Raw genomic sequence first — 23,466 nt, forward strand, 5'->3', positions numbered from 1 at the left:
CTTGGAATTAAATCCTACGAGCCGGCTAAGTCAGACCAAGGTGAGATTAGTCTCTTGTGTTAAAATTAGAATCTTTTAATAGATGAGAGTATTACAAACAAAGGAGATCAGAAATCCTCCTAAAATATGAAAACAGTGGAAGAATGACTTGGTCATGTATAGATATGTTGACAGAAAAAAAAATGATAAATAATTCCACTTACATGTTTCATATTATCTTTGTTTACTAATAACTTATCATTATAAAATATTATTAACAAGAGCGAACTGGTTAGAATCCTCTTTTTCAGAGTTGAGAGCCACAGGTAAATGATCTGTTATTAGACATGATTCATAGTATGACACTATGATGTAAGTTTATCCATATAGTCAGCCCACCAAGTGGGAAAAAGCTTTAACTACTAACTGATACCAACAACTTTGTTGTTGTTCTGAGCAGTATTTAAAGACTGAAGAACAGCAAAACGTTATTTTGGCGATTGATCCAGATAGTCACTCCACATTGTTCTGTCACTGTTTCTTCATGGCAAACATTGTTTACGGTTTACCCTTTTTTAAATGTCAGGTCCTTGGATCAATTCTTGGTTACAAGCATTAGTGATTTTAGTACAAGTAAAGAGACCAAGATTTTATGCAACATCCAATTCTTGCTACTATTTGGAGCATTGATTCAGCATGATGCTCATATTTTACGTTCAATGTGTTTTTGAAAATTACTGAAAATAGATGGAAGGAAATTAGTGCAAGAAGATTAGACATATATGTGAAATATATGTGAAATATCTACATACATTCCAATGAAAAAATGAATATATTGAAAAATAGGAAGAAATTATTTACAGCTTAAACCATCATTAAAAATTCTTATAACACTGGATGTACTTGGAACTTGGAAGTTGGACAGTTATCTAAAAACTCTGCTTGAAAAAGTATTGAAAAGTTAAAAGTTCTCTGGGAGGAAAACAGAGACATTCATTGGTCAACTTATAAACACAGAATGCTGTGTACAAACCACAAATGGTCAGCAGAAAAAAAGTTAAAACATTACCTGATCAAGAGCACAAGCAAAGAGATCTAGTACATGACCCTGATGTACAAGCTGCTTTGAAAGTCCATCATAGAATTTCACGCATTTATGGTAATATGGCACAGAATCTTTATCCAGATCCTTGTGGGAGCGAATTGGTTCAGAAAGTTGTTTGGATACAATCTACAGTATACAACAGTTCATAAGAGAGAATCAGCTGAGTTTCATCAACCAATTAAACAAGATGAAGTAAAAGATACGTAAAAGTATGTTCCTAAAAGTCCAGTCAAAGTAAATGTCGATTCCTGTAGTATGCTTATTTATTTTATCTCATTTTAGTTTTCTATTTGTAACTTATAAGCATTAAATAAACAGAAATTAGTTTGCACATGCCAGCACCAGTAAGATAGGTGTTAGTTATCATGGCTTAGCTTGCTATGCAAGCCTTCCTCACTATAAAAACTTGTACCCATGCAATACTTGAATAGAATGAAATCATTTTTCCTCTTACAACAATACCTCTCAATCTATTTTCTTTGAGCCATAAAGTACTTCAGAAAGGGTATTGATATCCAAACAATGTTACAGCACCACCACCCCCAAAACAAGGCCCCAGTCAGCAGGAGAAAATGATAGTCCCCTAAAGAACCAATATTTCCGCACGTTGGGTTAAGACTATCAGCCATGGGCACCCAACAATCTAAAAGATGAAAGATCATGAGCACCACAAAACCACCACTTCTTGCTTGCAGTCAACAACTCGTCATATTTCACCCTCAGAAAACTAAAATATATGACTCAAGAAATGTTAGCAAAATCTTAAAATCCCACGATTTTACGCTTCTACACCCCTGTTCCGAGCTGAATTGGTTGCGTAATCTCTTTCCCGTGAGATCTGTAGGATCATACATTCAAGATGTACCACAATTTTACGCTCTCGCACCCATGTTCCGAGCTGAATCGGTTGTGTAATCAGTTGCATAATCTCTTTCCCATGAGATCTGGTCAGAGCTTCTGACAGGGGATGCAAGTTTTTCCCTCTGTTGGTGAAACTTGGTCACTGTTACTGGACATTTATTGTTTTCTTTTCTTCTTTTGTGTTTTACTTTCATGTTAGCGTACACTTGTGGTTATGGATTTTAGTTTACGACTTATTTGAGTGTTAATCTTATGAATTTTTATTTCAACTTTAGTTTAATGATAGGATTTACATGATATTTTTTATGAATATATATATGTTTATGTATATTTTTACATTTCGGGTAGAATTTTACAATCTGATTAACGACTCTATTATTTACGATATTGCACCCCCTCTCCGATCCCACGTTGAATCCCGATTTTCACAACATGGGACTCAAGAATTATCATATATGTAAGCAGTACATTATATACAATTTTGGCAAGCTATACAGATATGTGCAACATATCAAGTCAGAGCTGGCTCTCGTTAGAGGAATTAATCTTGACCAATTTGTTCCATGTAACCAACCCCAGCAAATAAGAAAAGACTTTTAGTGGTATTGCTTACAACAAAAATGGATGGTTAAGATAAGATTTAAGTAAAGCAATCTTGACCATGATTAAATAATTTTATACAGTCAAGGTTAATATCTCTCAAACCCTCACCAGATACATACACCCCTTCAATCGTCATGCATACACATGAGTATTATGAGAAACACTTACAGGAGCTGGTCCTTCAGTCGCGGGTCCCCCAATGAACGCCATGATTCTTGCCGCGGAACCAGGAACACAGGCCCCCAGCAAACTGGCTGCAATACTCAAAGCCGTGCTTGTGCACCTTGTCGCCCGCTGATCACCCGGCATCGGCCACGGATCCTTCTGCAGCTCATCCAGAACCTGCCAACAAAAAGTAAAAACCCACACACAACTCAACATATCTTCCAAAACCTGCCAACCAGACCAGAACTCACACAATTCAACTTATCAACAATTTTAACAATACCGAATTGAGCGCGAACTCGCACTCGGACGCGGGAAGCAGGAAACGCTTAATGCTCTCCGACGAGAGCCCATCCCGTGCGCCAGCGACAACACCAACCACCGGCTTCGGCTTCTTTGCGAAGAAACTCATCTGCTCGAGCAGCTGGTCCTTAGAAACGTCCTTGGAGCCCCTGAAAACGTAGGTTTTGGGGACAAGACCGAACCCGAGCTCGTGGACATGGACGAAGGTCCCGAAGGTGATGAGTCCGACAAGGGAATTCTCCGGCAGGAGCTCGACGGCCTGGGAGACGGCGGACCTCAGGAAGCCGATCTCCTCCTCAATGACGCACGTGTCGATGACGAAGAGGAAGACGGGGGGCACGTGCGGGGAGGTGTCGGAGGGGGAATCGTACTCGACGGTAGTGTAGTGGGGGAAGAGCTCGGCGGGGAGGTTGTCGTCGGAGATGGAGGCGTAGTGAGGGGGGAAGTGGTTGCGGTTGAAGCAGAAGGGGCAGATCCAGATCTTGGCGACGAAGTCGACCATGCAGAAGGGGTTGAGGATGGAGCGGCACGTGCGACAGCGAAGCGGGGTGTAAGGGAGGACGGGCATCGAGGGAAAGTGCTTTATGGGAGTGTAGATTGCCGCCACCGGAACGACGGCGTTCGTGGCCTCTTGCTTGGTGCCGGGGATCACGTTCCACGGCATGCGCACGCCGTCTTGGGATTCGAGATCTACGAATTCCGCCATTGTTAGAAGCGAGTTCGAGGATTTGAAGAAAGAGGAATGAAATTCAGTTCCTCTTCGGCTGTTTGGTGACCACGCTGATCAGCAAGGACTTTCAACACTAGAATAGATTTGGCCAACTTAATCCACAACTTTCATATGCCCATGTTCAGCAACCGGTTTCAAAGAATAATTATAGGTTGACAGCAGCTTGGAGAGAGATGGAGGAGGAGAGAGATAGGAAGAAAAGAAAAAGTAAGAGAGAGAAAGTATGAGATGTGATAGATGATAAGATGAGAGAGATAGAAACAAAAATAGGTGGAAATGAAGTGTTTAAAAAATGAGGTGTGTATATATCATTGCTGGGTTTCAAATTAAGTTCATAGAACCTCACCCCGGGTGGAAATAGGCCGGGCCGAGCCGAGCTTTGCGTGGCCTAGGTCTGGTCTGCATTCTCTTTTTGTGGGTCAAGCCTGGTCTGTTGCCTATCAATAAGCCAAATTTTACGGCTTGATCTGGCCTTTTCTAAGGCCTGGCCTGACCTACAAGCATGCTTAAAAGCATATTTAACATACAATTATATTAAAAGAATGTCATTAGGCTGACGGGCTAATAAGTTTTTTATATATCATTGCACTTTCTTTTTAAATAAAAATAGACACCTGCAATTCTTGTAAAACGGCAGTAGTGAGTGGTGACTTGCGGTTTGGATGAGAGGTGGACTTGGCAGCAGCAGACCGGCAGTGGTGGCCGGCTGCACCCTGCGTCTTGTGCGGTTGATGATGTGTCATGTTGAATATATCTGGAACCTTTCTAATCTAGGTTAGGGTAGGAACTTAGGGTTTTGTTTTATACTAAAGTATACATCAGTTTAAAAAAAAATCAAATAATATATAAATAGGCCGGCCTGTTAGGCCAAATAGGCTTTTTTAATAGTTTGGGTCTGACCTTTTTAGTTAGTCAAGCTTTTAAAAAAGCCTTAGCCTGGCCTTTTTAATAAACGAGCCGAGCCTCTAACGAGCCAAGCCATAGGCCCTTGACGAACCGCCTGGCCTATTTCCACCCCTACTCACCCCGACCTGAATCTCTTTTTCAGCCTATTTTTTTTTTGGTACATGGGCTAAAATAAAACAGAAACTAAGAGCACCTACAACAAAGAAATTTTGTAAGTTTATTTGTGACATGTCATCTGAAATAAAGTTTTTTAACTGTTGCAGAAAATGAAGTTTCTCCACATAACAAGCAACTTTGCTCCAAACTTTGTTCAAAGTTTCTCTTCCAAATTTAATGATTAAAAAATAATAAAAAACAAGAATTAATTAAAATGAAATATAAATAATAAAAATATAAAAAGGTAAGGTATATTGTGGGGTCCATTTAAGAAACTTTTTAGGGTTGCTGGGTTGGAGTAAAAAGTGAGTAGAGTTGATTAAAGTGGTTTATGTAACGCCCCGATTTCCGGGTGTCACTTTAGTAACTCATAAATAAAATAAAGCGGAAAAGCAGGTATATTTTTTTTCGTTTTTTTTTTAAATAAAAAGGCTTGTCGAAATAAAGACTCAACCCAATCGCGATTAACAGCGACTAATGCACAATATAAGTACAGTCCTCGCTGTAACTAAAAACATGGTCACGAGTGTCCTCAAGTGACGGAAAGTATCACCAAGTAACTGAAAGTAGTGCCCACAGGCAAATAAGTGCGACCTATATAGTCAGGGTCATAAGTTTTATAAATACAGTCCTCCAAGAAAGTAAGTCAGCCCAAAACGGCCTCCAAAGGACCTCCTACGTCCGACAAACTGCCTGTGATCCTCATGGAAGAGAACCACACAAAAAGCTAATAGTCGGGAACCTACCCTGCCCCAAAATAAGAAATGAAAATCAGAGCTATGACACTAACACCCAACCTTCCATACCCTATACTTCCATCATCGACCCTCATCTGGTTATGCATTCAGTCCGGGTCCTCGTCGAAACTTCAGTAATGGTCATTACGCTCCTGGTCCTCCTTGAGTGACGAACCAGCTGTAGAACGGCTGGCAGCAGGTCGACCGCCCAAACACAGACATACAAACAAAGCCAAGGCGCTCCCGTTATTCGTACCAAAATCCAAGTTCTGAAATTTGGGTCTTACAATACTACCCTCCAAAAAGAAAGTTTCGTCCTCGAAACTTAGGGTTACGCGAAGAGTCCTGAATATTGTTCCTTGATCTTCTCTTCTAACTCTCATGTAGTATTGCTTGTGTCATTGTTCCTCATAACCTTCACTTAAGCAATTTGTTTTCCCCTTGACTGTTTAACTCTTCTATTCCCAATGCTAACTGGCGACGTCTCAGAAGACAAAACATCTTCCAACTCCATGTTGTCTGGCTCGATCAATTGCGTCGGGTCTCTGTTTGAAAAAATACTAGTTGACACTCCGTGCAGTCGCACAATTTTAACCACTTGCTTCTTTACGTTCGGTCGTCCGAAATTCTTCTTAAACTCGGTACATCTCTGCCATTCTAGAGTGAATGTTCAACTTGTCCTCGTGATCTTCACTCATGATCGTTCGGTAACTCCTAGACGAACTATCCCCTTGGAAACTGCTAGTCCATTAAAACACCTCCAACTTTGCAACTATCCGCACGATCACCAAGAAATCAAACTTCTACTCAGACACTATTCGAATTAAAACTCGATTTAAGTCCTCATTTCTTGTCCTTCACAAAACTTATTCCCTTTAACATCAACTTATCAACAACTTATAAGCTAATCTTCATCTTAATATCTAACAATCCATTATTATCGTCTTCATCCTCAAAACTTTCCTCACTCAAACCAATTTACACTTATTGAAATCCCTAACACTTCGCATAAATCGAGACTTATCCTCTAGAAGATCAAATCATAACTATACCTCAAGGGTCTTAACTAGTCATTTTATCATCCGATCCTTCAACTTTCTGAGGTTTAACTACAATTGTAAATGCTAACACCACTAAATCTCTTATTCGTACATGATTTTCAACTCCCAAAGTCAATCTTAACCCTAGGATTCTCATTCAACTTAGCAAAATTCACTTGCTAACTCTAGCATGCATCACCGAAATCCATAACAAAGTTCCATTCACTCTTAAACTCTACGAAATTTGTCCAAATATAAAAACCTCAAGTATTCATCTTAATACTAACACTTTCCTTTCTGTAACTTGATCATCCTCCAATCAATCCAATACTTAGTCTCTCGATCAGAACTTGACAAGACTTCACGTCTCACGCGTTCGTGATCAAATCGATTAGCTTATAATCTAAACCTTCACTAAGTTTGGACTTCTAATATCCTTTAACTCTCCAACACTTCTTAAATGAATATTCATTTCTTAAAACGACAACTCCTTCCCAAAGAAAATCAATTACTTAACACGAACTTTCCTCCCAAACCCGACTAATCCTCGATCAATTCAAATTCATCTTACACATCATTCTATCAAAGTCCATTGCCAGCTGTGATTCCGAATATCACCCCCTCAATATTAAGTTGATCAGGCCTAATACATCGAAGGTGGAAATTTAGAAAAAACCCACTGGAACAGTCAATGAGTTCCTATCATCCAGTAGTCACAAATATCCTGATATTTTATCCTCAACGATTCTGATACGGAACCACACACCCTCAACATAATACGTATACTACCCATCAGGAATCTCTCTAAGATTCCTTCTTCAGCTTCTGGCTTCCTTATAATCGCATCGGTGCAATACTACTTTCTAGGCTTAGCGTGTTATTCTAAACCTCGTGTAACTTCTATAGTTAAAACACGAGCAGCAGTCAAATAAATTCTTAGTAGGTGTAATAACTATAAGGTCGAAGCTCGACAGTAAGAGCAAGTTAGGTGTGTTGCACACACTACTAGAGTAATGAAGGGTATACTATACTAGAAATCAAAAGGAATATTTAGAAGGTTACCATCGTTCTTGCGCTCACCCCCAGCTAACCCCTCAGCTCCTTCAACGTTCATGACATAAACTCTCCCCCTTGTAGCTGAATGCTTTCCTTTCACAGCATTAATAGTTGGCTCCACCTTGGGTGCTTTACAATCGACGGCCAAATGCCCTGGCTGGTAGCAATTGAAACATCGAGGCCCTTGGTTCAGACATGCATTAGCATAGTGTCCGGTCTTTCCACACCTGAAACAGGTCACCTCTGAGTGTGCTGATTGGCTTCCTGCCCCTGGAGTGGCAGTAGTCAAATGCTTATAAGATCCTGGGGTAAAACTTCTCCCCTCCGGATGTTGATACGGCTTCCTCTGTTGGATTTTACCTCTCCCCTGGTAGTCTTGAGAACCCGACCTCATTGGTCCTCTAGTTCCAGCACGGTTCATCCTCTTGTTCTTCATCAGTTCTACCTCTGTAGCCTTCTCAACCAATGCCTGAAATCGCACAATCCCTAACGGTCTTACTGAGTCCTCAATGTCAGCCCTCAGCCCATTCACAAAGCGCTTGCACATGTAGGGTTCATCAACCTGATTGTGGAAAAATCGGAAGTGTTTGGCCAAAGATTCCAGCTTAGCAGCATACTCTGGAATAGACATACTTCCCTGACCAAGAGTCAGAAACTGTGCCTCACGCTCATCGCGAGCACTATCAGGAAAATATTTCTCTAGGAAAGCAGCACGAAACGAGTTTCAGTTCACCTCCACATGGTTTGCCTCCATAATCCCTCTGGCGCCCCTCCACCAGTACTCAGCATCGCCCAAAAGCAGAAAGATTGCCATGCCCACCTTGGCTCCCTCAGCAGTCTGCAGCACACAGAAAATTTTCTCTATTTCCTCAATCCAGAGATCCGCTTTGTCCGGGTCAGTACCACCCGAGAACTTAGGTGGATCCTGTCTCCTGAAGTCATTCAGCCCCTTGTTCTGATCCAGAGTCACCTCCCTCTGACGCTGGTGTTGATCACGCGCTTCCTCTGCAGCACGCCTATAAGCGTTGTCGTTCGCCTGATTAGTCATTGCCTGGGCCATAGTGGCCATCATCTCAGCTAACTGATTCGTGTTCACCACCGTCTGTTACCCTAAGCAAACAGTAAGTCCTAACCATACGATAGCACTAGAAAACTATTCCATATGATCAAGTAACAATACAACCAATTAGAACGAAAATCGCTCGGCAGACAATCAATTTTTTACTCTTTGCAGAGTCACACAACCTAGCACAGAAGACCTATTCCCCAAAGACTCCCGAAAGACTCGACAAGCTCTGATACCACAATGTAACGCCCCGATTTCCGGGTGTCTGATCGAGGCCGTACCCGATACAAATAATTAAATTAGAAAACTGTAGTAAACTAGGAAGTGACTCCTAGGTCGTTTCCCAAGGATTATCGTTTCAACAAAGACTCAATATTATTAATACTAACAAACGCACACACACTGGGGGAGGTTTTGTGATTCAGTTTAAAAATACTAACAGAAAGTAAAAGCAGATTAATATGATAAGTAAAGACGGACGAATCCCTTCGTTCAGTATATCGCTGCTCAATCACGGGTATCTAAAGATCAATTCTTGTTATTAGTTTCCTAGTTCGTGAGAATTAATTAACTAAGCGATAACTAATTCACAGATTCCTAAACTAAGCGATTAAGAATCCTTTACGCCCTAATATGAACTAAGCGATCATACATCATCTTCTATTTCATGAACATAAGGAATTAAGCAAACCTAAGCCAGAATTAGAGATGAAGAAAACTAATCAGTTGAATTCTATTAAGCACTATACCTCAAGAGCGCGATATACTTTGCAAAGGAATTCGTTCGAAGGAAATTAGCCTTCCATGGATGGGGCGAATTCAACAATTATTTTGGAGAAGAGAATAGGGATTAAAAGCATAAACCCTAGCAGAACTCTAATAATTACTGAAATTCGAAATTGCATAAAATAATAATGTAGAAGGTAAAAAGGTTCTCTCAGCACAAACCCTTAAATAGGAGCTGAGATCACAAAACCTAATCAAAATCAAATCCTAAAAGATATCAAAATCAAATCCTAACAAATCCTAAAGATAGAGTTTTAAAATAACAACCTAAATAAGTTTGAATCTGAAAGATATCAAACTCAATTTATTCCGAAATTAAATCCTAATATTTCCTAAAATACAATCTTCACTCCAGCACAATCAAATCTTCATTCCGCAAATCTCCAAAATGCCCTTGATGTCAAATAAAACCTGAAAATAAGAATAAACGTAATTAGACCAAATAATAGAAATCTCTGTCAAGCAAGGTCAATTAATTACGAATAATCATTAATAATGACAAATTAAGGCTATATAAAATGGGTAAAATAATGCTCATCAAATACCCCCACACTTAGCCTTTTGCACTCCTGGGCAAAATAAAGAATTAAGAACATGAAAACCAATCTGTAACTGGAAGTGAATCATGCAATAACCTAAAAGATCACATACTTAACAATGAATCCTAGGAAATGTAGAGAAATGGGCAAAATCAAGTGAAGAATCAAAGAGACAAGAAATCCATGAATATCACCCAAACATCCAAGCATGTAAAGTAACCAATCAAACCAAGAGGTGAGAACAAAGATGATAGAACCTCACAAGTTATGCTCTCAAAGTGTTTACACTCAAGTGTTTAAGGTTTGTGTTTACGCTCAAGGCACTTCATGAGAACAAACACTACCATAGGCTTGACAAGACGCTAACATCAACAATCAAAAACACATGCACATGAAGATCAAAAAGGTCTTTTAAAGGTTGTAATGTGGCCAAGGACAAGGTAGGATAAAATATGGGATAAGTAGCTAAAACCTTAGGAAATAGAGGAGCAATGGGGAATAAGTAAGAAGTAAGTCAAAATCAACCCAATTTCATAGCATAAGATTTGCAATTCTTCCTCCAATTCCACACTTCAACTTTTCATCCTTCATCCTTTTCATTCATTTTTTTCTTGGCCTTCTCTTTTTTTCCTTTTCTTTTTTTTTCCTTTTTTTTCATTTTTTTTTTTTTTTTTTTTTACTGAAATTCAAAACTACTAAGAAAAACAGCACCACCATACTATTTACAACAACCAACTAAGCATAACCGAGAATTGGAAGAATTAAAGAACAATGCACCCTTACCCACTTAGTACTTACTCCCAAAACAATTCCAAAGCTCCAAAATTCCCTAAGATTAGGTCAATCATGGTTTTTCACTTATAAGCTTGTAATGAGCTAAAGAAAAGAAGGGTAAAAAGGCTCAAAGTGGCTATCAAAGGATAATTCATTCAAGGTAGGCTTATATGGCTAGTGGCTTATTAATTAAAAGAAGAAAATGCCTAAAATCACCTCAATATGTGCATGTGAATATCAAGTAGAAACAAGCGTCAAGTCAAGTTCTAGAGTGCAAGTAATCAAGAGTGCAATCACACAAGAAAAAGATTAGAGATGGCATACAGTTGACCACCTACAGTTAAGGCTCAAAAACTCTCACAGGGTAATTAAGTCTATCATAATTGTTTCAACCCCTCAATTTTCAAAAGTAACTTGACACACAAGAACGCATGGATTCACATCACAAGATATCATGACTCAATTCAAAGAAAGAAAAATGCCCACAGTCTAAACAAGACCTAAGAATTCAAAGAAAAGCATGGATCAATTTATTCATCTAATTTATTCTACCTAAGCTAATCTCCCCCCCACACTTAAACTACACATTGTCCCAATGAAGCATAACAAATATGGAATTGAACAAGTGCAATAAAAGTAAAGAAGGAGAAAGAAAACTCCCTGATTCATGGCGGGCGGAGGGTGGAAGCAACCAAGGAAACATCGTCCATGGTAGCATCCACAAGAGAAGGATTAGTGAGGAAATGCTTGAGGCGATGACCATTAACTTTGAAGCTCTTATCTGTGGATTCACTTTTGATCTCTACAGTACCATAAGGAAACACATTAGTAACAACAAAAGGACCAATCCACTTAGAACGAAGCTTACCGCTCATTAGGCCAAGCCTAGAGTTATACAACAACACTTGTTGTCCAACCAAAAAGTCTTTTCTGGAAATCAAGCTATCATGGAATATTTTGGTCTTCTCTTTGTAGAACTTAGAGTTCTCATAGGCTTCCAAGCGGATCTCATCTAACTCACTCAATTGAAGCTTTCTTTCGCCACCAGCTTGATCAAGAGCCAAGTTGCAAGTCTTCACAGCCCAATAAGCACGATGCTCTATCTCAACAGGGAGATGACATGCCTTACCAAAAACAACGCGATAAGGAGACATTCCGATGGGTGCTTTGTAAGCAGTACGATGGGCCCAAAGAGCATCCTCAAGTCTATTGCTCCAATCCTTCCTGTTAGGCTGGACAGTCTTCTCCAAGATCCTCTTTATCTCTCTGTTGGAATTCTCAGCTTGCCCATTTGTTTGAGGATGGTATGGTGTGGAAATTCTATGAACAACCCCATATTTCTTGAGAAGAGCTTGCATGGACCTATTGCAGAAGTGGGTGCCTTGGTCACTAATGATTGCTCTAGGAATGCCAAACCTGCAAAAGATGTTAGACCTAACAAAATCCACAACAACTCGAGAATCATTAGTCCGGGTGGCCTTAGCTTCCACCCATTTAGAAACATAATCAACAACAAGCAAAATATAATAGAAACCAAAAGAAACAGGAAAAGGACCCATAAAATCGATACCCCATACATCAAAGACCTCACAAAACAGCATGGGCTGTTGAGGCATCTCTTTCCTCCAAGAAATGGTACCGCCTGCTCTCTGACATGGCTCACAGGTGCTGCAAATCCTTGCCGCATCTTTGAAGATGGTGGGCCAGTAAAATCCAGAGTCAAGCACCTTGCGTGCTGTCCTTTGGGGTCCAAAGTGACCACCCACTGCAGAAGCATGGCAAAACTGAAGGACTGACTCAATCTCATGATCTGGAATGCACCTCCTAATAACCTGGTCAGTACAAAACTTCCACAAATAGGGGTCATCCCAACAATAGTATTTAGCATCACTCTTGAGCTTAGCAATCTGAGCTCGAGAAGCAAATGGAGGGAACACAGAAGCGACTAAATAATTAACAATATTAGCAAACCAGGGTGCTGGAAAAGAAACTGAAATATTAAAGAGCCGTTCATCCGGAAAGTCATCTCTAATGGGAAGAGTGTCAGCATCCCTCTCTATCCGACTCAAGTGATCGGCCACCAAATTCTGTGCTCCACTTCTATCTCTAATCTCCAAGTCAAACTCTTGGAGCAAGAGCATCCATCGGATCAACCTAGGTTTTGATTCAGCCTTCTTCAACAGGAACTTTAGAGCTGCATGGTCAGTATACACAATAATTCTAGAACCTAGCAAATATGATCTAAATTTATCTAGAGCAAACACAATAGCTAGAAGTTCTTTTTCAGTGGTTGTGTAATTCGCTTGTGCAGAATCTAAAGTCCTAGATGCATAATATATTACCCTAGGCAACTTATCTACTTTTTGAGCAAGGACAGCACCCAATGCGTAATTAGAGGCATCACACATAAGCTCAAAAGGGGCTGTCCAATCCGGTGCCTGAATGATAGGAGTGGTGGTCAAGGCTTTCTTGAGGCAATCGAACGCCTCTCTGCATTTCTCATCAAAATCAAACGCCACTTCCTTCTGCAGCAAGTTAGAAAGAGGAAGGGCTTTCTTGCTGAAATCCTGAATGAACCTGCGATAAAAACCTGCATGGCCAAGAAAAGAACGCACCTCTCGCACGCAAGAGGGGTAAGGAAAATGTGAAATAACATCTATCTTGGCAGGATCCACCTCTATACCTTTGTTAGAAATCACATGACCTAGTACTATGCCTTGCTCTACCATAAAATGACACTTCTCATAATTCAAAACAAGGTTAGTTTCAATGCACCTATGCAAAACTTTATCCAGATTATCTAAACATGTATCAAATGAAGATCCGTAAACAGTGAAATCATCCATAAAGACCTCGATACAACTCTCTAAGAAATCACTGAAAATACTTACCATGCACCGCTGGAATGTACCAGGGGCATTGCATAGACCAAAGGGCATCCTCCTATAGGCAAAAGTGCCAAAGGGACAAGTGAATGTGGTCTTTTCTTGGTCCTCAGGAGCAATGTGAATTTGAAAGTACCCAGAAAAACCATCAAGAAAACAGTAGTGACTTTTACCTGCTAAGCGCTCAAGCATTTGATCAATGAAGGGTAAAGGAAAGTGATCCTTTCTGGTTGCTTGATTGAGCCTCCTATAATCAATGCAGACTCTCCAACTGTTTTGCACTCGAGTAGGGATAAGCTCGTTCCTCTCATTCTTCACTACGGTAAGTCCTGTCTTCTTAGGGACCACTTGAACTGGGCTCACCCAAGGGCTGTCAGAGATCGGATATATAATTCCAGCTTGTAGCAGCTTGGTGATCTCCTTCTTCACAACATCAAGTATCACTAGGTTGAGTCTCCTTTGTGGTTGTCTTACTGGCTTCGCTCCTTCTTCCAAGAGTATTCTATGCATGCACATGGATGGACTAATACCAGGAATGTCAGCTAAGGTCCAACCAATGGCTTTCTTGTGCTTCTTTAGTACTTGCAGCAACTTTTCCTCTTGATTTTCATGAAGGGTTGAGGAAACAATGACAGGGAGCTTCTTATCATCCTCCAAGTAAGCATACTTGAGGTTATCTAGTAAGGGCTTAAGCTCCAATACGGGTGCCTGCAAAACAGATGGAACCAAACTAGCAGATACAGTTTCTGCAGCCTGCACTTCAACAACTGGGTTAGTGAAATCAGATTTCTTAACATCTGAGTCAACAACAACAGTGTCCAAAAATTGATCAATGCAAGAATCACACATTTCAGTAGCAGTACATGTATGACAAGTGTATGACCCAGTTAGTGAAGGAAAATCAGAATCATGTAGGAAATCAGATTCATGTTCATCAAGCATATCATCAAGCAGTTCATCAAGCAAATCAATATGAAACACAGAATAATCTTCAGGTGGATGTTTCATAGCATCAAAAATGTTTATCCTAACCACAATATCACCGAATTCCATAGTCAGTGTACCAGCATAAACATCTATCTTGGTTCGGGCTGTCTTTAAAAACGGTCTCCCCAAAATGATAGGAACTGTATTACGGGAAGATCCTTTTTCCATTTCAAGCACATAAAAATCAGCAGGGAAAACAAGTTCACCAACCCTAACCAAAACATCCTCTACCCATCCAGCAGGGTGTGCCGTGCTCCTATTTGCTAATTGGATGACAACACCCGTAGGTTTCAAAGGTCCAAGTGAAAGGGATTTAAAAATAGACATAGGCATCACATTAATTGAAGCTCCTAGATCTAGCATGGCATTTTCAATTTTAGTATCACCTATGACGCAAGGAACAGAAAACGTACCTGAATCCTCACATTTTTCAGGAACATCAGAAACAGGAGCAGGTTTACCAGCTTTACCTATGATTGCAGAAACGTTTCTCCCCATGCGAACTCTTTCATTTCCCTTCAACTTCCTTTTCTGAGTGCATAATTCTTTCAGAAACTTTGCATATCTTGGAATTTGCTTGAGTGCATCAAGTAGAGGTATGTTCACCTCCACTTTCTTGAATATCTCCAAGATTCCCTTATCTAACTCTTCCTTCTTCTTGCTTGGCATAGCTTTCAGAGGGAATGGAAGAGGAATGGAAGGTGGTTGTACTTGGAAGGTTCTTGTGGCAGTGGTCTCTGTCTCCTTTTCAGGCTCAGGCTCTGGCTCGGGTCCATGATTTGCATCAATTTGCTTCCCCGACCGTAAGGTGATGGCACTCACATTTCTTGGATCGACAACCGTCTGAGAGGGCAGCTTATCAGAATTCTGGGACTGGAGCTGGTTTATTGAAGTAGCCATCTGTCCTATCTGGGTGGTCAGATTCTGAATAGAGGATCTGGTGTCTTGTTGGAACTGCATGTTTTGGGCTGTCATCTGCTTCAACATATCCTCCAATGAAGATTCTTTAGATTGCGGTGCAGCAGGGTTGTTAGCCTGTTGTTGCATTGGAGGAGGAACATATGGTCTAGCATTATTCTGAAACGGTGCTTGGGCAGGTTGTGACTGATCAGACCATCTAAGATTTGGATGATTTCTCCAGCCAGGATTATATCTGTTAGATGACAGATCATAATTTTGCTGAGGTCGATTATTGAAAATGTTGGCAGCATATGCTTCAGGATTCTCATCTGTAGGTTCCTGCAGAGAAGGACAAACATCAGTATTATGGTCTTTAGTGCAAATGCCACAAACCTTTTCCTGTTGTGAAGGTTTATTCTGGTTCATGGCCAATTGAGTAACCAAGCTGGCAATGGTTTCCATCCTCTTCTCAAGCTTGTCCATCCTTGGATCTGTCCCAATCTCATTAACAGTTTTAACATCATCATTACTCCTTGTGTGAAACTGCTGAGAATTAGCAGCCATCTTCTCAAACAACTGCCTGGCTTCAGTAGGAGTCATGTCATTCAATGCACCTCCACAAGCAGCATCAATGAGATGTCTCTCCATGTTGAGCAAACCCTCATAAAAATACTGAACTAGGAGCTGCTCGGAAATCTGGTGATGGGGGCAGCTCACACATAGTGTCTTGAATCTTTCCCAGTATTCATGTAGAGTCTCTCCATGTAGCTGCCTGATTCCTGAGATGTCTTTTCTGATTGAAGTTGTCCTAGAGGCAGGGAAGAACTTCTCAAGAAACTTTCTTTTCAGGTCGTCCCAGCTTGCAATGGATGAAGGAGGCAGGTTATACAACCAAGTCTTTGCAGTTCCCTGAAGGGAATGAGGAAAAGCCTTCAAACAGATATGATCTTTGTCAACTTCAGGAGGCTTCATGGTGGATATGACAGTACGAAACTCCTTGATATGCATATGAGGATCTTCACCTGCAAGACCACCAAACTTAGGCAATAAATGGATTAGTCCAGTTTTGAGTACACATGGTACATCCTCAGGATACTGGATACACAAGCTTTCGTAGGTGAAATCAGGTGCAGCCAGCTCCCTTAATGTTCTTTCTCGCGGTCCTTCTTCAGCCATGTTATCAAAAACTGCAACAAAATCAGAATCAAAATCAAGGTCAGAATCAGAATCACTTGAATGAGAATCAGTAACAAAAGCCCTACGTGCTCTAATTAACCTATGAAATTCTCGATCTATTTCAGAAATAAATGGATGCAAAAACCCAGGATTTGCCCTAGTCATGCAACACTAAGTATCCCAAATAGAATGAAAGTAAATTTTTTTTTTTTTTTTTTTCAAAACACTAAAAAAACTTTTGGCGAAAGGCCTTTTTTTGCGTTTTTAAGAATCGATCTCACGGCGTAGCCGTCACAGGTGGATTGGAAATTTTTTTCTACCCCAAAAGCATATAAATTATGTTGAATTCCGAGTTCTGGAGCAAAAGATACGGCCGTTTGAAGTTACAGCCTAATTATCCTGCAAAAATCACTAATCCTTACCTTCACAGTACCTGCGTCAGAGATCGAACTCGTTAATACTACTAATAATAATACTAATACTAATACTACTAATACTAACTCTATAAACCTTTGGTAAAGACGATAATCCCCGGCAACGGCGCCAAATTTGATCGAGGCCGTACCCGATACAAATAATTAAATTAGAAAACTGTAGTAAACTAGGAAGTGACTCCTAGGTCGTTTCCCAAGGATTATCGTTTCAACAAAGACTCAATATTATTAATACTAACAAACGCACACACACTGGGGGAGGTTTTGTGATTCAGTTTAAAAATACTAACAGAAAGTAAAAGCAGATTAATATGATAAGTAAAAACGGACGAATCCCTTCGTTCAGTATATCGCTGCTCAATCACGGGTATCTAAAGATCAATTCTTGTTATTAGTTTCCTAGTTCGTGAGAATTAATTAACTAAGCGATAACTAATTCACAGATTCCTAAACTAAGCGATTAAGAATCCTTTACGCCCTAATATGAACTAAGCGATCATACATCATCTTCTATTTCATGAACATAAGGAATTAAGCAAACCTAAGCCAGAATTAGAGATGAAGAAAACTAATCAGTTGAATTCTATTAAGCACTATACCTCAAGAGCGCGATATACTTTGCAAAGGAATTCGTTCGAAGGAAATTAGCCTTCCATGGATGGGGCGAATTCAACAATTATTTTGGAGAAGAGAATAGGGATTAAAAGCATAAACCCTAGCAGAACTCTAATAATTACTGAAATTCGAAATTGCATAAAATAATAATGTAGAAGGTAAAAAGGTTCTCTCAGCACAAACCCTTAAATAGGAGCTGAGATCACAAAACCTAATCAAAATCAAATCCTAAAAGATATCAAAATCAAATCCTAACAAATCCTAAAGATAGAGTTTTAAAATAACAACCTAAATAAGTTTGAATCTGAAAGATATCAAACTCAATTTATTCCGAAATTAAATCCTAATATTTCCTAAAATACAATCTTCACTCCAGCACAATCAAATCTTCATTCCGCAAATCTCCAAAATGCCCTTGATGTCAAATAAAACCTGAAAATAAGAATAAACGTAATTAGACCAAATAATAGAAATCTCTGTCAAGCAAGGTCAATTAATTACGAATAATCATTAATAATGACAAATTAAGGCTATATAAAATGGGTAAAATAATGCTCATCAGTGTCACTTTAGTAACTCATAAATAAAATAAAGCGGAAAAGCAGGTATATATTTTTTCGTTTTTTTGTTAAATAAAAAGGCTTGTCCAAATAAAGACTCAACCCAATCGTGATTAACAGCGACTAATATACAATATAAGTACAGTCCTCCCTGTAACTAAAAACATCATCACGAGTGTCCTCAAGTGACGAAAAGTATCACCAAGTAACTGAAAGTAGTGCCCACAGACAAATAAGTGCGACCTATAGTCAGGGTCATAAGTTTTATAAATACAGTCCTCCAAGAAAGTAAGTCAGCCCAAAACGGCCTCCAAAGGACCTCCTACGTCCGACAAACTCCCTGTGATCCTCATGGAAGAGAACCACACAAAAAGCTAATAGTCGGGGACCTACCCTGCCCCAAAATAAGAAATGAAAATCAGAGCTATGACACTAACACCCAATCTTAGTAGGCTCTAAACATCCATACCCTATACTTCCATCATCGACCCTCATCTGGTCATGCATTCAGTCCGGGTCCTCGTCGAAACTTCAGTAATGGTCATTACGCTCCTGGTCCTCCCCGAGTGACGAATCATCACGAACCAACTGTCGAACGTCTGGCAGCAGGCCGACCGCCCAAACACAGACATACAAACAAACCCAAGGCGCTCCCGTTATTCGTACCAAAATCCAAGTTCTGAAATTTGGGTCTTACAGTTTAAATGACGTGACATTACCAAAATTTAAATTAAAAACTCATTAGAGTTTCTTGGATAATGATGGTCTAAAGCCTTAAAGAAGTCACCCCTCACGCATCAGCGAGAAGAAGAAGACCCAATCCCGCCAATGGTTGCTCAATCAAAATCAAAGCTTCACCTTGGCCAGCTCCATGCTTTGCCAAGTAATCTACACAAGCATTGTCTTCCCTCAGTGTGTGGCGAAGATCCACCACCCAAGCTCTGTTCAAGAGGTCTTTGATGTCCCAAATAAGAGGGTCATACAAGTGACGCGCTGACGGTTTTTCAGCTCTACGCATGAATTAAGATTTATTTTATGGGCATTAGTTTTAGGTAATTGTGTAAACCTCAATGGTGCGTTTAGCAACTACCTTGTTTGTTTTAACACCCCGGAGTAATTAATAGGATTAAGGTCCAGCCAATTTAATATAGGAATAAATAATATGATTAAGGACAAGCCTCTTAATCAAGTCATGCACGTACGCAAGAGCTAGCAAACCACGATTTGTCCTCACCCCGATACGTGTCTAGCTATGGTTGATTGTCTCTATCATTTTTCCCTAAGGTATACGTCGGTCCATAGACCCATTGCTCCACAAGCAAGGAAGTACCGCTTGTACTTAGTGGATGCTCTAGTCATAACGGCTCATCCTCTTGATGTCCGTAACTTGAATACTTATCTTTCACGAAACCTCGGATCGTCGTCCCTTCCCGTTTTTGAACTCATTTTATATCCTAAGTTTTCCTCAAAAGGGGTTATCTTTATCATTCAAAGTATTCTATATTGAGTTAATTCATAATGGAATTTCTTTCTCGAAATCAAGTCTTATGCATTCATTTGTTTCGAAATCTAACAAGTTAAAAGATCCCCATTATCCTCAAGTCCTCTTTCTTGAGAAAGCCTCGATCCACCACGTCAACAGTACCTCAGATCTTCCATCGGATCCTACTTGCTAACTCTTATAATACTCCGCATTCGTAATCGATATAATCATAAGATTTTGGCATAAAACAATGTTTATGCACTTACACAATTCAAAAGAATAGAACATGTTTATCCACTAGAGAGCAATAAGACAGAAATCACAGTAAATGGCCGAAGCCTCAGCAGTCAACAGGGGCATAAGCCTCGCAAATCAAAATCATTTAACAATTGCCAATTTTTCGACACCTAAGCATAATAGCTAATAACTAGGAGATTTGCCCTTAACTTAGCCACTTCCTTTCTAACTTGCGACTTCGATCCAATCAAGTCATCATTCCTCGTATCAACTGGCTTTCCTTCCATTCTTTAGCTCCGACACGAACGCATTCTCACACTTCGTATCCAAAACCAAGTTCTGGAAATTTTCCGACGAAGATAGCGGTTGTGGTGGTCCACAGCGGAGCAGAAGCCATAAAAGAAAAGGAGTAGCAACTCTTCGTCCTTATGCGGCTCCGAACACGATGGTGGTGTTAGTTCCTCCAATATATCGACAGTTTGCTCGCAAATCTCAGTTGCAGGTCCGACAGATATTTTTTGGAGTTTCAAGAACGCGTCGTAGCTTCTTCCAATGGCTTCCTAGGTTGTCCTCATTAGTTTTGGAGTTCAGAAGTGTAACACCCTGACTTTCGAAGCGTCACTTTAGTAACCAATTAAAGACTAACAACGGAAATTGCAGGTATATTATTTTTTTAAAAGATAAGTAATGTGAGAGACTAGTCCAACGTGGACTTAAATAAAACTCTAGACATACCCCGATAAACTATAAATATATAACAGATACAGCCCATGTTGTACCATAAACGTCACCAGAACCTGACGGTGATAGAAAGTATGCCAGAAGGCAAGTGTACGCAATAGTGATCAAAGTAGTGCAATAATTACAGTCCTGAAAATGTGAGAGAGTCAGCCCAAAACCGCCTCCTATCGTCCGACTACTCTCTGTGATTCCCATACAGAGAACCACACAAAAAGTAAAAGGTCGATAACCTACCATGTCCCAAAATGTACACCGACTAACCAGAGCTGCTACTGAATATACACCCTAACCCAAGTCATGCAAAGAAGCGGGTCTCCCAACCCTCTTCCTCCTCCTCGCTCGTGTAGTCGTCCTCCATGTCTGAGTCCACAGTAAGCACATCGACAACCACGTCAAGAACCTCCCTCCTCACTGTCTTCCGTGACACTCTAGTCGAACCGGTCTCCAAATTGACTACGTCAGTAGGGATCTCCTCCTCGACCACGCGAACCAAAGGATGCATGTGGTAACCACGAGAGGAAACAAACGCTCCAAAACGAGTCGGAGTCGTGGCGACATGCTCCTCCTTGGGCTTAACGAGCCTAGAAGATGAAGCAACATCCGTAGGGTCCACAACAACAGGTGGTGTCGGTCCAGACGGTGTCTCAGCAACAACATCGATCTCAGAAGGATCCTCCTCATCAAATGACGACGGCGATAATGACGATGGTGGCGTAGGTGGTCGCAATCCAATGTCTGGTCCAAAGCGAACCATGGGCGGAAGGTCAAAGGCAACAATGTACTTCCGCAGAACTCCAGTAGTCATGTCTCCATGGTTATCAATCATGTCCTCCATCACTCTTCCTCGGTACGTCGCTCGGTGGTTGGCGGGGTCCAACTCCCAAGCGGCAGGGTCAACTCTGTCAATCAGCTCGTACCTGATTCCCTCGGACGAGCGAACCAATGTGAACCACTCCCCCAGTGACATCAGGAAGTTTTCCAACCGCCCAAACACAAACAATACACACAAGGCAAGGCGCGAGGGTCAACTCACAGCATAGGGTAGATATTAAAGAGATAGATATATATAGATTCGATAAATGTTATCATGGCATATACTATCATATCCTCAACTACTGCATCAGCATGCATAAATCATCGGTTCAGCAAAAACATAACGATGTTTATCAACATCACATCATCAACCCATAACGATGTTTATCAACATCAACTCATCAAATGAATTGTATGAAATGCAATGTGATGCTCAAATTATGCTTCGGACAGGCTGGACACGTGTGTATGAGTCGGTCTTTCCACGGCCTTTGTGTTAATCATAACACTCGGTGTCTCTTACAACCTTAATGGGTAGTAACTCTTGGTGATCTACGTGGAAACCCGATCTTTCGATCCCACTGGCTCCACCGAGGTCTGACATCCCATCATGTAACCTCAAACATGAATGAATGATGCAATATGGATAGCCAAACATCGTATCGTCCTCACAACTTAAGTGTCTAGCTAAGAATATTGTCTCTAAGATTCCCTAAGGTAATTGTCGAACTATCGACCTCGAATTCTCATAATGATAGAGTGCAAACACTCTTGATGATTGCTCGAATAATCTGACTCACCACTCGGATGGTCGAACTGCTCTTAGAGCAAAAGGAGTACATCGTACTTAGAAACTTATTGGTTCCCCAGACTTATCCCTTAGGTAGCCTAAACATTAACTGCCGATTGGCAAAAGGTGCTGAAGCACTCAGGGTTTTTCCCTAAACTAGGATCATCGACACTTCTCATATTCCTGAATTCTTATTCAAGCTCTAGGTCGTCTTCACTAATTTTTTGATGCTTTAAAGTATTTGAATGTTGTTTAGTATATTATGATTTTCATTTGTAAAATGGTTTATAATTCTATAAGTTCTAAGGTTTCCTTTAAACCCGTGTAATTCCCCCGAGAAGGTCTCGATCTCCTAAAATAGTAAAGGTTCACACCTTGGTCCGACCTAATGATTATTCTCTTAATGGTTTCTGTCACTAACATGGCATAAACTCTCATTACCCACACTTCGACGATATCACAATATACTAATAAATAATTGCACGATCAGTTAGTACAATCCAATAACGCATATTCAAACATATCATCATAGTCTACAATTAGCCACTTAGCACATAAAGCATGTGATTCATTCAACATCAATCATAGAACAATTAAAGCTTATACACATAAGTCGGCCGAAGCCTGAGAAAAATTTTTCCAATTCAGATCAATCAATATCAAATGGCCAAATAAACAAGTCGAAGTTATCGACGCCTAAATCATTATCTAGTAGAGTAAGTTGCCCTCACCTCTATCTCTTCCAGCTTCACACGCCACAAGTTCCTCGAGCGAATCCTCAACAACTCCAAAAGTTCCCAACCTCAAACCTTTGAGTAAAAACCACATTACTCAGTCATAATCAATCAAAACAACTTAAACGATATCAACTAACGTTCGATAAAACTTTATAAGTTTCAGAGTATGAGAATCTAGGACAAAAGACAAGTTTTTACAAAAAAATAAAAACTCCCCCAAACACCCATGGAGCTCTCGGCCTCTCCCCCCCCCCCCCTAAATTGTGTTTCGACGCTTTTTCTTCGATCTAACTTGAATTCTG

The 23,466-nt window shown here is 40.3% G+C and overlaps 2 protein-coding genes across 2 annotated transcripts in view; both read right to left on the minus strand.

The window, feature by feature from the left end:
• The window catches only part of LOC130743253 (protein transport protein SEC23 C), a 30,252-nt gene extending 26,380 nt beyond the window's left edge, over positions 1–3,872 (minus strand). Inside the window, exons 1-3 of the mRNA XM_057595418.1 lie at positions 2,997–3,872; positions 2,717–2,890; positions 1,049–1,210 (exon numbers count right to left, since the gene is read on the minus strand). Of these exons, the coding sequence (XP_057451401.1) occupies positions 1,049–1,210; positions 2,717–2,890; positions 2,997–3,722 (1,062 nt within the window). The 5' untranslated portion in view covers positions 3,723–3,872. The remainder of the gene's footprint in view (positions 1–1,048; positions 1,211–2,716; positions 2,891–2,996) is intronic.
• Positions 3,873–11,471: 7,599 nt separating this feature from the next.
• Positions 11,472–16,919, minus strand: LOC130744285 (uncharacterized). Its single transcript, XM_057596474.1, has 2 exons — positions 15,793–16,919; positions 11,472–15,693 (listed from the first exon to the last, which is right to left on the minus strand). The coding sequence occupies exons 1-2, from the start codon at positions 16,917–16,919 to the stop codon at positions 11,472–11,474; spliced, it is 5,349 nt and encodes a 1,782-aa protein (XP_057452457.1).
• Between the last annotated feature and the right edge of the window lie 6,547 nt (positions 16,920–23,466).

The sequence above is a fragment of the Lotus japonicus genome, chromosome 3 (assembly GCF_012489685.1).
Source record: "Lotus japonicus ecotype B-129 chromosome 3, LjGifu_v1.2".
Classification (NCBI taxonomy): domain Eukaryota; kingdom Viridiplantae; phylum Streptophyta; class Magnoliopsida; order Fabales; family Fabaceae; genus Lotus; species Lotus japonicus.